Source organism: Chiloscyllium plagiosum, chromosome 1 (assembly GCF_004010195.1).
Source record: "Chiloscyllium plagiosum isolate BGI_BamShark_2017 chromosome 1, ASM401019v2, whole genome shotgun sequence".
NCBI classification, from domain to species: domain Eukaryota; kingdom Metazoa; phylum Chordata; class Chondrichthyes; order Orectolobiformes; family Hemiscylliidae; genus Chiloscyllium; species Chiloscyllium plagiosum.
In genome coordinates this window covers 17,009,096-17,025,009 of record NC_057710.1, presented here as the reverse complement: position 1 = coordinate 17,025,009, position 15,914 = coordinate 17,009,096, and the positions used below count along the sequence as shown (strand labels likewise).

Sequence of the window (15,914 nt, the reverse complement as noted above, 5' to 3'; positions counted from 1 at the left end):
ACACACACACACACACACACACACACACAAAGACCCACATGCACACATATACATATACGTTTGTGGGGTGAATTTGTACTTGCAGAATTACATTGTACTTTGCTAAAAAATTGCATGAATTAATGTAAAACTGGTATCTCACTTTTTAGATTAGAATCAATCTACACATCATGGCACAGACAGAGATCACAGGGGGCTAACACCTTCAACATATTGTCCAGCTAACACTAATTGTTACAGTTAACCTGAGAACGCAACTTTTAATAAAAAAACGTTTTGTGAATTTACACATGAAGGAAGTGAAACTACCATGGTATTCGAACAGATAAAAGACTCAACAGACAATGAAGCTATTTTTCAATATATAATTTCAGTTACATCATACTGTAAACCTTTGCTAGAAATTCTGTGCCTTACAATCGTGTCCTCTACTACCACCTGATGAAGGAGCAGTGCTCCTAAAGCTAGTGTGCTCCCAATTAAACCTGTTGGACTATAACCTGGTGCTGTGTGATTTTTAACTTTGAGAGAATGGGTGCAGCTGCTGCCCAACTTGTCAGCTTTGTCAAAGAATTATAACATTAAGTGTAATTATGTAACTTTATATTGGCAGAAATTAGCATCCTTTTGTATCTCTTGTAATAAGTATATAAATTGTCTAACAGAATGCAAAAAGCCCTTAGGTGATAAGCAAGTGTCTAGTTTATTAACAATTAACGTGACACAGCTGGCAAATGTCTGGGAAGGAGTACACACCTGTCAGCATTGGAACATGATTGAATGAGTTGCATTGTAAGATGAGACAGGTAATGGAAGTGTCTGGTAAACGTCATGAGATCATGGGAGAGGCTAGGACTGTACATAGAGATATCCATCATTGATCATGTATTTACAGGATTGGATGTGCAGATTTGGGGGAATATAGCTAACAATGACATCAATATTCCATATAATTATTGTAACATGGAATGTATAAGAATTAAATGAGGGCGGCACAATGTCCAGTAGAATCTGTTAGAAACTGCTAGACACAGAACTTAAAGCTCCTCTTTGAAATCTCTATGACAATTACCGACAAAAATTGCCAATTATCATCATTCAGACGAGTTGTTAATCTGGAAGCAATCTGACCTTTCAGGTGGGCATAAAGCATTACATGGCACTAGTTGCTGAAGAGTATGGAAGTTCTCTCCAGGGTCTTCACCAATATTTAACCCTCAAACAACATCTCAAGAACAGATTGCTTAGTCTTTTTCTTATGGATATTTGTGGAACCCTGCCTTGTGCAAATCAAAGTTTCTGACATTACAACAGTCAGCTGTAGCTGTGGCCTTCTTGACTGCATTCTTGCCAGAGTCAGTGAATTCAGGTCTTAGTCCAGGATCTTAACATAAGTTATCTAGATTTACAATCTAGAGCAATAATAGCATCTTTCCAACGAGACTTTAAACTAGGGACACATCTGCTCGCTCTCTCTCTCTCTAGTAGACGCAAAAGGTCCCACGGCATGATTTTGAAGAAAACCAGACATGATTTCTTTGCTGTCCTCATCCACCTTCATCCTGTTCTGAACATCAATGAAACAGATTATCTGAGTCATGACCACACTGTAGTTGGTGGAAGCTAATCTTTCCTACATTATAATGGTGACTATGTTTGAGTTCCAAATTGCTTTGGAACATCCTGATGTCATGAAAGGCACTATATAAATGCAAAGTAAAAACTGATAAGAACTATGGATGCTATAAATCAGAAACAAAAACAGAAGCTGCTGGAAAAGCTCAGCAGGTGTCTAGCAGCACCTGCGAAGAACAATCCAAGTTAACATTTCGGGTCCGGTCACCCTTCCTTAGAACTGATGGTAACTAGGAAAATGGTTTTCCTAGCTGCCATTAGTTCGGAGGAAGGGTCATCAGATCTCAAAACATTAACTTTGATTTATTTTTTCAGATGCTATCAGACCTGCTGAGCTTTTCCAGGAACTTCTGATTTGAGTGAAAACTCAATGGTGGAAAAGTGCTTTGGAAATCCTGAAGGCAGAAAAGACATCATCATTAAAAGTTCTTTCTTTTGCATGAAGTTTTATGAAGACAAGTTAGACTTTATATCAAAAAGAATTGAAACGCACAGCACCAAAAGCAGCTCTCTATTGTCAAAACATCAACACTCACGGCTGATGGTAAAAGATGCCAAGTATCAAAAATAAATATGAGAAATAAATACCAGCAGGTTAAATATGAATGTTAGACAGATGGAATGCAAACAAGACGCACCTGCTTCCCAGTAAAACCCTGGCAAATGACCTTTGTTGTTTTGTCTATGTAGAGGTTTTGCCTTGAGCCGCTGTAGCAGTGTCTCACTCCACTCCGCTTTGCTGCAACTAACAAAAGGCCAATGTTAGCAACACAAGTCCACTATTTTTCTGAGGTATATAACATGCAGTACTGACTCAGGATACCAAAGGTCTAATTCACACACAGACAATTACAGACAAGCACAGCAGTGATGCTTTGGTGCTCAACTAGATTTTAAAAACAGGCCAATTACGGAAAATAATTTTAGGAAATCCCGCTCTGATTTTGCAAGTCCCACCAAGATCACCACCGGGAGATCAAAATCAGTCCCAATCCATAAACACACAAGAATGAGGAGCAGTAGAGCATATGACCCAATGAATCGCCAGGAAGGATTGAGAAGATCACAAATGATCCAATTGTGGCCTCAACTTTGTAGAAACATATTTTCCCTCATAATTCCCACCTTGAATGCTTCCCACCCTGATCCTGATGTTCTTGTCTGCCCTTCCATCACTCTTAACTCCCCTGCTGATTAAATCGCTCTAATTCAACCTCAAATATATTCAAGGTCAGCGTCTGTTGCTCTCTGGGGCAGAGAATTTCCAGGACTAAATGATCCTGAGAGAGACAGATTCTGCTCATTTCTGCTGAACCTGCCCAAACTTTCCACCTAAAATAAAGCAATAATGGTAGCAGATTTTAACTATCCAAACATGAATGGTGACGGAGGGAACAAAATTCTTAAATTGCATCCAGAAATTTACTATTTTTTTAAGCTTTTACATAGATGGATAGACCCCAAAGGGAGGGACAGCTTTAGACCTAATACTTGGAAATGAGCTCAGTCTGGTAGAAGGTGGATTAGTAGAGAAGCATTTTGGACATAGTGACCACAATTCAGTTATATCCAGGATATTCATGGAAAAGGATAAGGATGGGCCAGGAACAAACGCATCTTAGCTTAATAAATTTAGCCTAAGATTTGGCCCAAGTGGACCGACAGCAACTACTTGCAGATAAAAATGGGTCAGGGCAGCAGGACGCATTCAAGGAGGACACAGCAAATGGACAGGGAAATATATTTCCAGACAGATAAAAGCTGGGATCAAGAATGGAGCATCCTGGATGTCATGGGACAGAAGGTTTAGGGTTAAGAAAAAAAAATAGAAACTATGGCAGATTCCAAGTGCTCAATATGGCAGAATCCCCAGAGGGTCTAAAAAACATACAGAAACTTAAAAAAGGAAATTAGGAAAGCTGAGAGAGTACCTTACAAGCGTTGGCAGGTAGAATAAAGGGAAACTGAAAGGACTTTGTTTTAAATATTCTAAGTGTAAGTGAGTAACAGGGAAAGAGGAGGGTCTATAGAGGTAAGAAAGATAAAACAAAATAAACCAAACCATTTCCTTGTAACACAAATTCAAAGATTTTTAAGCACACATTAAAAGTATAAATCACATTCACCCCAAAACACCACTCCATAAGTGGAAAAGATCTTACTTTCAAAATAGCCCACAAAAAACACTCCAGGTACATTATGTAAAAGTGTGATTTGTACAGCATTCATTCCAGAGTGGGTTTACATCACTTATGACTTCAATGTTAAGATGGTGCCTTCTCCTGGTGCTATTATACACCTGATTTTATATTAACTCAGCTGTAAGTAACTTCTGCAGGATTTTATCCCAACAATTCTGGTCCAAGACTAACTTGAACTTCTTACTCGGAGGTAACCTAGTTCACTATTTATCCTTCTCTTCACAGGAGCACTGACCTACACAGCTATGGTCTTCCACAGATTTCAAAGGATTGCTCCAAACTCAAAGTAAAAACGTATTCCCTTAAGCCTCCCTTAAGTTGAAAAAATACAAGTTCCAAAAGTGTCTACTGTTGAGGCTGGGTCATAAAACAATATATTATAAACTAATTTGTGGTGCGCAAAACCCCATACACCCTAACCACAGATGTTAAAATAATTTTTTTTTGAAATCACCATGGCTACAGAATTACTTACAAGTTAATTAATTTCAGCAACACAGAAAACCCATAACCAAAAATGAAAACTCAAACTTACAATAATTGATTAATAGAAACAAAGCAGTTAGTGTCAAATTAGGCAGCATGGATTTGTAATGAAAGGTCGTGTTTAACACATTTGATCAAAATGTTTTGAGGAGATAACCACGGCTGTTGAAGAGGACAATGCATTTTATGTGGTCTACATGGTCATTAGCAACATTTGGACTTAAATGCAGGGGATATGATCAAGAAGCTTTCAGATGACATGAAATTTAGTAGAATGGTAAACAGTGAGTAAGATAACAATAAACTATAGAAAGATATCAACAGACTGGTTAATGGACAGAGCAGTGGCAAATGGGATTCAACCTAGAAAGTCTCAAACAAAAAGGAATGAAAGTGGATGAACCACCTAACATCGAACTTGGCACCTAAAACAACGGCAAAGATATTCCTGTCAATCTGACAACGTCCTCCTTACTAACATCTGAGGGCTATTGCAAAATTGGGAGAGCTGTATCACATGCCAGGCAAGCAACAGCCAGACATAGTCATATAGGAGTTGCCCTGGGAGTCCTCAAAATTGACTTCGGACATCATGAAGCATCAGGTCAAACACAGGAAAAGAAACCTCCTAATTACCATGCACAGTCCTCTCTCAGCTGATATGGATCACATGAAGGAAGCACCAAGAGTGGCAAGGAGACAATGAATTTCCTCCACCCAGAGTACAATGTCCACCACCCAGAGTGGTTCAGCAAAAGCATAACTGCTGATTGAGCTGGTCAGATCCTAAAGGTCATTGCTATCTACCAGTCTAGCAGCTAAGGAATTAATAAGAGAATATCATACTTGACCTCATCCTCATCAATCTGCCTGCAGCGGATGGATCTATCCATGACAGTATCATGAAGACCATGCTATCAGGAGCAGAATTAGGCCCTTTGACCCATCGAGTCTGCTCTGCAGCCAAATAAAAGAGTGACCACTGCATGGCCCTTGCGGAGACAAAGTCACACTTTTGCAATGAAACAATCTTCCATCATAACTGCCTGGCACTATCACCATAATAAAAGTGCCAGACTTCAAATAGATCCAACACAACACCAGGAGGTGCCACAGGCCATTAGCAGCAGCAGAATCATACATCAACACAATCTGCAACCTCATAACCTGGTATATCCCCCAACCTACCATCATCATCAAATCAGGGAATCAACCCAATGTTTAATGAAGACCCCAGGAAGAGCAACATCAGCCATAATTAAACAGGAGGTGTCAAGCTACCAACAGGACTACTTGCATGCCAAACAGCACAAGGAGAAAAATGACAGACAGAGCCAAGCAATCCCACAACCAATGGATCAGATCAAAGCTCTGCAGTCCTACCACATCCGGTTGTGAATGGTGATAAACATTAAACAACTCACTGGAAGAGGAGGTTCCACAAATATTCCCATCCTCATTGATAGGATTGCCCAGCTTATCAGGTGCAAAAAGGTTTAAACATTTGCAGCAATCTTCAGCTAGAAGTGCCGAGTGGATGATCCACCTCAGCTTCCTCCGGAAGTCCCTAACATCACAAGTGTCAACATTCAAACAATTCAATTCACTCCATAGGAAGATGGTCATGGTTGCTGGAGGTCAGTCATCTCAGTTCCAGGACATCTCTGCAGGAGCTCCTCAGGGGAGTGTCCTCAGCCTAACTATCTGCAGCTGCTTCATGAATTACCATCCCTCCATCAAAGCCAGAAGTGGGGCTGTTCACTGACGATTGCACCATTCATGATTCCTTGGACTTTAAAGCAGTCAATATCCAAATGCAACAAGACCTGGATAATGTCCAAGCTTTGTCTGAAAAGTAGCAAGTAACATTCGCATCACACAAATGCCCGCCAATGACCATCTTCAATAAGATTGAATCTAACCAACACAAGTAACTCACTTCCCCAAAGCCTGTTCACCAACGTACAAGACACTGTTGCGATGGAATACTCCCCACTTGCCTGGATGGATGCAGCTCCAACAAGACTCAAGAAGCTTGACACCATTCCAGGTTAAAGAAGCTTGCTTGATTGGCACCAAGACTAAAAAATTCAATTATTCCTCCATCATTGCACAGTAGCAGCAGCAGTGTGATACACTGCAGAAATTCAAAGATCCTATGACACAATCTTCCAAATCCATGACCACTTCCACCTCGAAGGACAAAGGCAGCAGATACACATGAATATTTCCAGCTGCAAGCTACCCTCCAACCTAACCTGAAAATATATTGCCGTCCCTTCACTGTTTTGAATCAGCATCCTGGAATTCCCTCCCCAATGGCATTATGGACATACCTAAAGCAAACAGACTGCAGTGTTTCAAGGCAGTAGCTCACCACACTCTTAAGGGCAACTAGGGGCACGCATTAAATTCTTCCCCATCCACATAACCATAAGAAATAGGAACAAGATCAGGTGTTTTGACCCCCTTGAAGCTGCTCCTCTATTCAATAGGATTGTGGCAGATCAGACATTTCTCACACCCACTTTCCTATAATCCTTGATTACCCTACTGCTCTCCATGGTAAGGAGTTTCAAAGATTCTCAACCATCTGAGAGAAGAAATTCCTCCCCATCTCAGTCTTAAACTAGCACCCTTTTATACTGAGACAATGCTTTCTGTTTTGGACTCCCCAATGTGGGGAAATATCTTCTCAACATTTATCCTGTCAAGCCCCTTAAGAATCCTATGTGCTTCATTGAGATGGTTTCACCTTTATCTAAACTCCAGTGAGTAGAGTCCCAATCTGGTTAGCCTCTGTTCATGAGATAATACCATACTAAGGCTCATCTTAGTAAACCGTCTCTGAACTCCGTCCAAGGAAACATCTTTCTTTAAATAAGGGGACCAAAACTGCTCACAGTACTCCAGATGTGGTCTCACCAGCACCTTGTACAGTTACAGTTGGACTTCCTTACTGTTATACTCCAATCCCCTCAAAATAAGGGCCAACATCAATGACCTTCCTGATGAATACCTGTGTGCTAGCTTTCTGTGTTTCAGGGACAAGTGCCCTCAAGTTCATTTTGCAGTTTTTCTCCATTTCGATAATACTGTTCTTTTGTTTTCCTAACAAAATGAACAACTTCGCTTTTTCCCCATACTACACTCCATTTTCCAACTTTTTGCCAACTTACTTAACCTGCCAATATCTCACTGTGAACTGTTTGCATCTCTTTCTGGTGACACCCACATTTCAGGAGTGAAAAAAATAACAACCTGGACAAGTGTGAGGCAATGTGCTTGGGGAGAACCAACAAAACAAATGATCATACTGTGAATTACAGGATCCTGGAGGTTAGAATAGATGTGAAGGTCATTGATGCGCATATCCACAGCTCCCTGAAGCTAGCAAGGCAAGTAATTCAGAAGAAAGCTGAGGCATAGAGTACAAGAGTAGGGAGGTTGTGCTGGAATTGTATAAAACACCAGTGATGAAACCCTTCATCAGGATTCCTGAAACATTGATTCTCCTGCTCCTTAGATGCTGCCTGACCTGCTGTGCTTTCCCAGCACCACACTCTCGACTGTGATCTCCAGCATCTGCAGTCCTCACTTTCTCCTCTTCACTACATCACATTGCCCATTTTGATAAGGCAGATTTCTGAAAGAAACTTAAATGTTAACACACCATTGAAATTAGCTGTGAAATTTTATTTTGCAATGTAGATGTTAATTTTTTTTTAAATCTGCCATGTGGAAACATACACATCTCCTCTACTACCACAAGAGGAACACTTCAACCGAAGTAACATTCAGGATGCAAAGGGTGCAGAATTGTTTTAGGTCACCCAAACTGGTTCTGCTTCGATACTTATATCTTCACAGAACTTGCATGAAAAATGTTGACGGCATACAAATTTGTTTAAACACACTTAGGGACAGAAAGCACTTGCTAGCTTTTAAACAAACAATTTTCAATTTATATAGCACCAAAACAGGTCAGAAAACATTTGAAAATACTTCAAAGGAATGTCAAACAAAATGTGACAAACTAGACGCTTGCTGGCAGTTGCCCGGCTGGAGAATTTAAAATTCGGAGTAAGTCTCAGGATAAGAGATAGGCCATTGAGGTTGAGGACAGAACTTTGTTTTCCACTTGGGGACCCTTGCAACTCACCTGTGGATAATTATTTGTTTATGACATGCAAGAAAAAGATTAACAGATTTTGGAGCACTATGGTTATCAGGCAAGAAAAGTAAAGTTCAGTGAGTTCAGATGTGATCTTATTGTATGAAGGAGTAGACGGAAGAAGTCATAGAATGTAGTACTGCTTCTGTTTCTTATGTTTAAATGATGTACACTGAGTAAGGATATATTAGGACAACTTGCTAAAAGCTTGTTCAAAGAGGTTTCAAAGAGTGCTTTAAAAAAAAAGAGGTAGAAGGGTTCAGGGTGTGATGGTTGAGGGCATATTGCCAACACTGGAGTGATGCACAAGCAGCCAGAATTAGGGCTGAGCAAAGATCACTGAGGGTTGTAAATCTGAAAGAGATAGCAGAAATAAGGAAGCAAAGAAATGAAAGATTGTAAATAATGATCAAAAGTTTCAAATCAAGGCTATTTTTCACGCCTCTTTCCAACCCCTGAGAAGAATTAGTCATTTATAATGTGGTGATTTAAAATCAACAACATTAATGCTTTCAAAAACCACAAATCAAAAAGTAGTCAAAGTTGAAAAACCATCACATTGAAATTTAATCTTTGATAATTAACGCTGTTTACAACTTTACCAGGTGATCATTAATGTCCATCAGTCAGCCTATGATGCATTACACTAAACATATTACTTTCTGAGTAAAAGAAAAGTTTTCTTAAAGTTAACTTTGTTTAAATGTTAAAATTTTGGTTCTACTGCCTTGACATAATAGCATTAATCCTGAATGACCTCTTCTTCGGCTGTGCACACAGTCTCGACAGGCCTTCCTCAGAGTTCATCATCTTGGAGTCCTTTCTGTTGCTTTTCTCTGCACATTCTTCCTTCAGCAGGAACCAAATGTGATCACAGCACCCCAGATAACGTCTGATCAATGGACAAAAATCTCTCAACAAACCTGTGTTCAATCAGTTTTGTTATTTTGTCTGGATGCCTAATGTTCATCAACCCTTTCTTTCCTAAGATCTCACCTGAATAGCCCTACCCAATCTCCTGCTTACTTATAGAAGTTATGTACATTGTTCCTAATCAAATGTATTTTGCATTTGTCAAAATTAGATTCCACCTGTCTTCTCAGCTGCAGGAAACCCTTTGCAAATTATTAACTGACAAGCCCACTGTTATTAGGTTCAGCATACAGGTTTGTTCATGTTTTGCACTTCTTTAAATCTATCTTTAAATCACTTTTACCCATTGTTAGGTTTGATCATAGGTTGCCATGGCATCCTTCTGAATTGAAGGTTTGGCATGCAGAACTTTAACAAAAGCTATAAAAGTCTAAATAAATTATTTCATAAGAAGCTCCAGCAGCTAGTTTCTCTGTAATCGACTCTCAACTGTTCTAAGCTATTCCTACATTGGGTCCTCTGTGTGGCTCAATGACAAGCTTCCAAATGCTGCCCATTATCTGAGCCCACCACTCACAACACAATGACCCCACCTCTTTCAATGAGTGCCAACAAGTAATTTAAACAGAGAGAATTTATTTCATCCAAGCAGGATTTGATTTTAAATTCATTCATGGAATATGGACATCAATGAGGTGGCCTGCTTTGATCGCTCATCTCTACTTGCTGCTGTCTTGAACCACTGCAGTAACACTGAATGGCTTGCTGGGCCATTTCAGAGGGTAGTTAATAGCCAATTTAATTGCTACAAGTCAGACTGGGTGAGGATGGCAGATTTTTCTTTCCCTAAATGACATGAGTGAACCAAATGATTGTTTAGGACAATCAACAATGGTTTAATGGTTATGCCTTATTACGCTAATTTTTAATTCCAGATTTTATTGAATTCAAATTTCATCATCTGCCATGATGGAATTCAAATCCACGTTCCCAGAGTATTCGCCTGGATCTCTGGATTAGTAATCCGGATTAGATTACTACGATGTGTGTTCTATCTACAAGATGCACCACAGAAATTCACCGAAGATCCTTTGACAGCACCTTCCAACCTCATGATCACTTCCATCTAGAACGACAAGGACAGCAAGTACATGGGAATACCACTCCTGTAAGTTCCCCTTCCCTGGGCCGGATAGGATTTATCTGACGATACTCTGGGAAGCTAGAGAGGAGATATCGGAGCTTTTGGCCTTGATCTTTGAGTCATCATTGTCTACAGGTTTAGTACCAGAGGACTGGAGGACTGCAAATGTTGTGCCCTTGTTCAAGAAGGTCAGTAGACATGACCCAGATAATTATAGAGCCTTATGTCTGTTGTAGGAAAAGTTTTAGAAAGGATTATAAGAGATAGGATTTATAATTATCCAGCAAGAAACAAGTTGATTGCAGATAGTCAACATGGTTTCGCCAAGGGCAGGTCGTGTCTCACAAACCTCAATGAGGTTTTTGAGAAGGTGACCAAGCATGTAGATGAGGGTAGGGCAGATGACGTGGTGTACATGGACTTCAGTAAAGCCTTTGATAAGGTTCCACATGGTAGGCTGTTGAGAAAATGCAGAGGCATGAGGGTGGTTTAGCAGTTTGGATTAGAAACTGCTTTCTGAAAGAAGACAACGAGTGGTAGTTGATGGAAAATATTCAGCCTGGAGTCTGGTTACTAGTGGTGGGACCACTGTTGTTTGTCTTTTTTTTAAATCTCTTGGACGCAGGCATAGGTGGATGTGTTAGTAAATTTGCAGATGACATTAAAGTCGGTGGGTAGTGGACAGTGTGGAAGAATGTTACAGGTTGCAGGGGAACTTGAATAAACTGCAGAATTGGGCTGAGAGGTGGCAAATGGAGTTCAATGCAGCTAAATGTGAGGCGATTCACTTTGGGAAGAATAACAGGAAGGCAGAATACTGGGTCAATGGAAAGATTTTTGGTAGTGTAGATGTGCAGAGGAATCTTGGTGCCCATGTAAAATAGATCCCTGAGAGTTGCCACTCAGGTTGATAGGGGTGTTCAGAAGGCATACGGTGTGTTAGGTTTAATTGGTGGAGGGATTGAGCTCCAGAGCCGTGATGTCATGCTGCAACTATACAAAATGGTAGTGCGGCCGCACTTGGAATATTGTGTACAGTTCTGGTCGCCCCATTACAGGAAGGATGTGGAAGCATTGGAAAAGGTGCAGAATAGATTTACCAGGATGTTGCCTAGTCTGGAGAGAAGGTCTTATGGGGAAAGGCTGAGAGACTTGGCTCTGTTCTCATTGGAGAGAAGGCGGCTAAGAGGGGATTTAATAGAGACATACAAGATGATCAGAGGATTAGACAGGGTGAACAGTGAGAATCTTTTTCCTAGGATAATAACGTCAGCTTGGACGAGGGGGCATAGCTGCAAATTGAGGGGTGGTAGATTTAAGACAGATGTCAGAGGCAGGTTCCTTATTCAGAGAGTGGTAAGAGCGTGGAATGCTCTGCCTGTCAATGTAGTTAACTCAGCCACATTAGGGGAATTTAAACAATCCTTGGATAAGCATATGAATGATGATGGGATAGTGTAGGGGGATGGGTTTAGATTAGTTCACAGGTCGGCACAACATCAAGGGCTGAAGGACCTGTTCTGCGCTGTATTGTTCTATGTTCTCTAAGTAAGGAGAAATCTACTCAAAGAGAAACTTATTAGCACAGCAAGTGTTGAATAAATAGCTTAGATGCTTACCAAGGATACTGGATAAGTATAGGAGGGAAAAAGGTCTGGAAAGGTATGCTGAAAGTAAAATGAAAAGGGAGGAGACCTCTGGTGAGAAGAAGGATCAGTCCAGGATGGTCAGGCTGGATGTCATGTTTCTGTGCAGTATATTCTATTACCAATAATATTATGCAGCCTGTAACGTAAAGTGACTTTCTAAATGAAAAGGAGGCCTTACAAACAAAAACATTTCGTAGAATCATGGAATTCACTATTCCAGATTGCAGTGGATGCCAGAACACTGAATAAATTTAAGGAGGAGGTAAACAGATGTTCAATTAGTAACAGGTTAAAGGGTTATGAAGAGCGGTCAGGAAAGTGGAGATGAGATCAGCTATGATCAAACTGAATGGCGGTGCAGGGTCACGTGGCTGAATTGCCTCGTCCTGCTCCTTGTTCTGAAGGTCATATGTTTTCGTGGACAACAACTAGAGAAGGTGTGAATTCCAGTTTCATAAATGTCACACAGCTTGAGTAACTGTGAAATTAAGCCTGATGTAAATGCAGTGTCAAGTCTGCTGAGGGTTATGCATGAGTTAATCAACAATTAATTTCCAAGTTATAATTAGTTATAACAAGTTATAATTAGTTAAAGCACTAGAACATATAGTTCTTGGTTGGAGAGGCCAGCAAATCAAAATTTCTGTACTGCGTGAACTAGAGCTCAGCAGTGACTCAGTAAATGTACAACCTCATGCAAACCTAATCCAAGCAGACTAAGCATGATCCCCACTCAAAGCTGAATTAACCTGAATTGCGCAAGGCCCCAGCTGAGACACTATAATTTACTTGTGACCGCTCCATGTAATTAAAATCAAGATGGGAAATGTCCCGGAACAGTACAGGTCACTAATTGGGCAAACAACAAACAGAAGTTTTGCATCTCTGTAACCTACAGAATACTAGAGTAATGAAGAAGGCTTGCAAGACTTCAGTTACAATCAATAGCACTGTGTGCAGCTAGGGATAACCCATTAGAGGAAGGAGAAGAGAAGCAAAAGAAAGCTACAGAACAGGTTCACATGGATAAATTCATTCACCGGATATGGGTGTCACTGGCCACGCCAGCATTTATTGCACACCTCTGATCACCCAGAGGGTAGTTAAGAGCTCTGGGTTTGGAGGCCAGGTAAGCAGGGCAGTTTCCTTCCCGAAAGGACTTTCATGAGCCAAATGGACTTTTCCGAGAGTCGTTAGATTCATTAGACTCCTAATTCCAGAATTTTTTAAAATTCAATTCAAATTCCACTTTTTCTTGAAATTCACTTCTAAGATGTGGACGTCAGTGGCTAGCCAGCATTTATTACCCATCTCTAATTGCCCTTGAAAAGGTGGTAGTGAGCTGCCTTCTTGAACTGCTGCAGTCCACTTGCTGTGAGTTGACCCACAATGCCATAAGGAAGGGAATTCCAGGACCTTGACCCAGGAACTGTGAAGGAACGGCAACATATTTCTAAGTCAGGATAGTGAGTGGCTTGGTGGGATTTGAACCCGGGTCTCTGGAATAACAATCCAGCTATAATACCACTCAACCATCATCTCCCCTTGTTCTTCTCAAGTTTCATTTCATTGAGCAGAAAAAAAATTGAAGAATGTGTCAATACTAACAAAGGTTACAATGAAAGAGTTACTGAAAGATTGTTTTGTTAGTGAGAAGGTACATACATAAGACAGTCACAAAACATTTATGAAAGGGAATTGGATAATTATTTGAAATAAAAGATAGTCAATGGATTTTGGAGGAAGAAGCAAGTATGTTAGATTATATAGAGGTTCATGCAAGTGTCATAGAATTATAGAGATGCACAGCACAGAAACAGATGCTTTGGTCCAACTCGTCCATGCCAACCCGATATCCAAAATTAATCTGGTCCCATCTGCCAGCATTTGGCCCATACACCTCTAAACAATTTCTATTCATGTACACATCCAGATGCCTTTCAAATGTTATAATTGTACCATCCTCCACCACTGCCTCTGGCTGATCATTCCATACATGCATCACCCTCTGCGTGGAAAAGTTGCCACTTAGGCCTCTTTTAGATCTTTCTACTTTCATCTACTCGGCTCTCTAGTTTTGGATTGTCCTACCCCGGGGAAAAGAACGCGTCTTGCCAATCCACTCCCCTCATGATTTTATAAACTCCTACCGGGTCACCCCTCACCCTCCGACGCTCCAGGGAAAACAGCCCCAGTCTCTTCAACTTCTCCCTATAGCTCAATCCCTCCAACTTTGGCAACATTCTTGTAAATCTTTTCTGAACCCTTCCAAGTTTCACAACATTTTTCCTTTAGCAAGGAGACCAGAATTGCACTCAGTATTCCAAAAGTTATCTAACTAATGTTATGTACAGCCGCAACATGACCCCTCAACGCACAGACTATACTAAATGCCTTCTTCACTAGTCGAAAGCATGGTGCTGGAAAAACACAGCAGGTCAGGCAGCATCCGAGGAGTAGGAGAATCAATGTTTCAGGCATAAGTTTCCTGATGAAAGGCTTATGCCCGAAACGTTGATTCTCCTGCTGCTCAGATGCTGACTTACTTGCTGTGCTTTTCCAGCACCACACTCTCGACTCTGATCTTCAGCATCTGCAATCCTCACTTTCTCTTGGCCTTCTTCACTATCCTACCTACCTATGACTCCACTTTCAAGGAACTATGAACACCCATTCCAAGGTCTCTTTGTTCAGTAACACTCCCCAGGACCTTACCATTAAGTGTAGAAGTCCTGCCCTAATTTACCTTTCCAAAATGCAGCAACTCACATTTATCTAAATTAAACCCCATCTGCCACGTATAGAGAATAGCACACCTAGTATTCATGGTGCAACACCTTGCTGTGGTGTTACATTTGATGCGTTACATAAATACATAACGTCTAAACTTGTCAACCATGGCCTAGAACATGTCCTAGAAAGAATCAGTGCCTAAAGGCAGAAAAAGGAAAATCCTTCATTAAAAATTTGGAATAAAACAATAATTTGATACATTGAGTGCATGGGCAAAGGTCTGGCAGATGGAATACAATGTTATTAAGTGTGAAGTCATACATTTTGGGAGGGGTAACAGCAAAATAGATTATTACTTGAATGGTAGGAAGTTGCAGTATGCTGCTCTGCAGAGGGACCTGGGTGTCCTTGTGCATGAATCGCAGAAGGTTGGTCTGCTGGTACAAAAGGTAATTAGGAAGATAAATGGAATTTTGTCCTTCATTGCTAAAGGGGTTGAGTTTAAAAGCAGAGAGGAAATGTTACAGCTGTGCAAGGTGCTGGTGAGGCCACACCTGGAGTACTGTGTGCAGTTTTGGTCTCCTTACTTGAGAAAGGATGTACTGGCACTGGAGGGCTTGCAGAGGAGGTTCACTAGGTTGATTCCAGAGTTGAGGGGGTTGGCTTATGAGGAGAAGCTGAGTAGATTGGGATTATATTCATTGGAATTTAAAAGAATGGGGGGGGGGGGTGGGATCTTATAGAAACAAAATTATGAAGGGAATCAATAAAATCAAAATAGTTAGAATGTTTCCACTGGAAGGTGAGACTAGGGCAAGAGGGCATGGCTTAAAAATGCGTTGCTGGAAAAGCGCAGCAGGTCAGGCAGCATCCAAGTAGCAGGAGAATCGACGTTTCGGGCAAGGCAGCATCCAAGTAGCAGGAGAATCGACGTTTCGGGCATAAGTCTTCTTCAGGAATGAGGAAGGTGAGCCAAGCAGGCTAAGATAAAAGGTAGGGAGGAGGGACTTGGGGGAGGG

The 15,914-nt window shown here is 40.8% G+C and overlaps 1 protein-coding gene across 2 annotated transcripts in view; it reads right to left on the bottom strand.

The window, feature by feature from the left end:
• Positions 1 to 15,914, bottom strand: part of suclg1 (succinate-CoA ligase GDP/ADP-forming subunit alph) — an 84,539-nt gene that overhangs the window by 42,831 nt on the left and 25,794 nt on the right. For both annotated transcript variants that reach the window (XM_043699107.1, XM_043699194.1), the window contains exon 2: positions 2,274 to 2,380. In XM_043699107.1, coding sequence (XP_043555042.1) covers positions 2,274 to 2,380 — 107 coding nt within the window. The remainder of the gene's footprint in view (positions 1 to 2,273; positions 2,381 to 15,914) is intronic.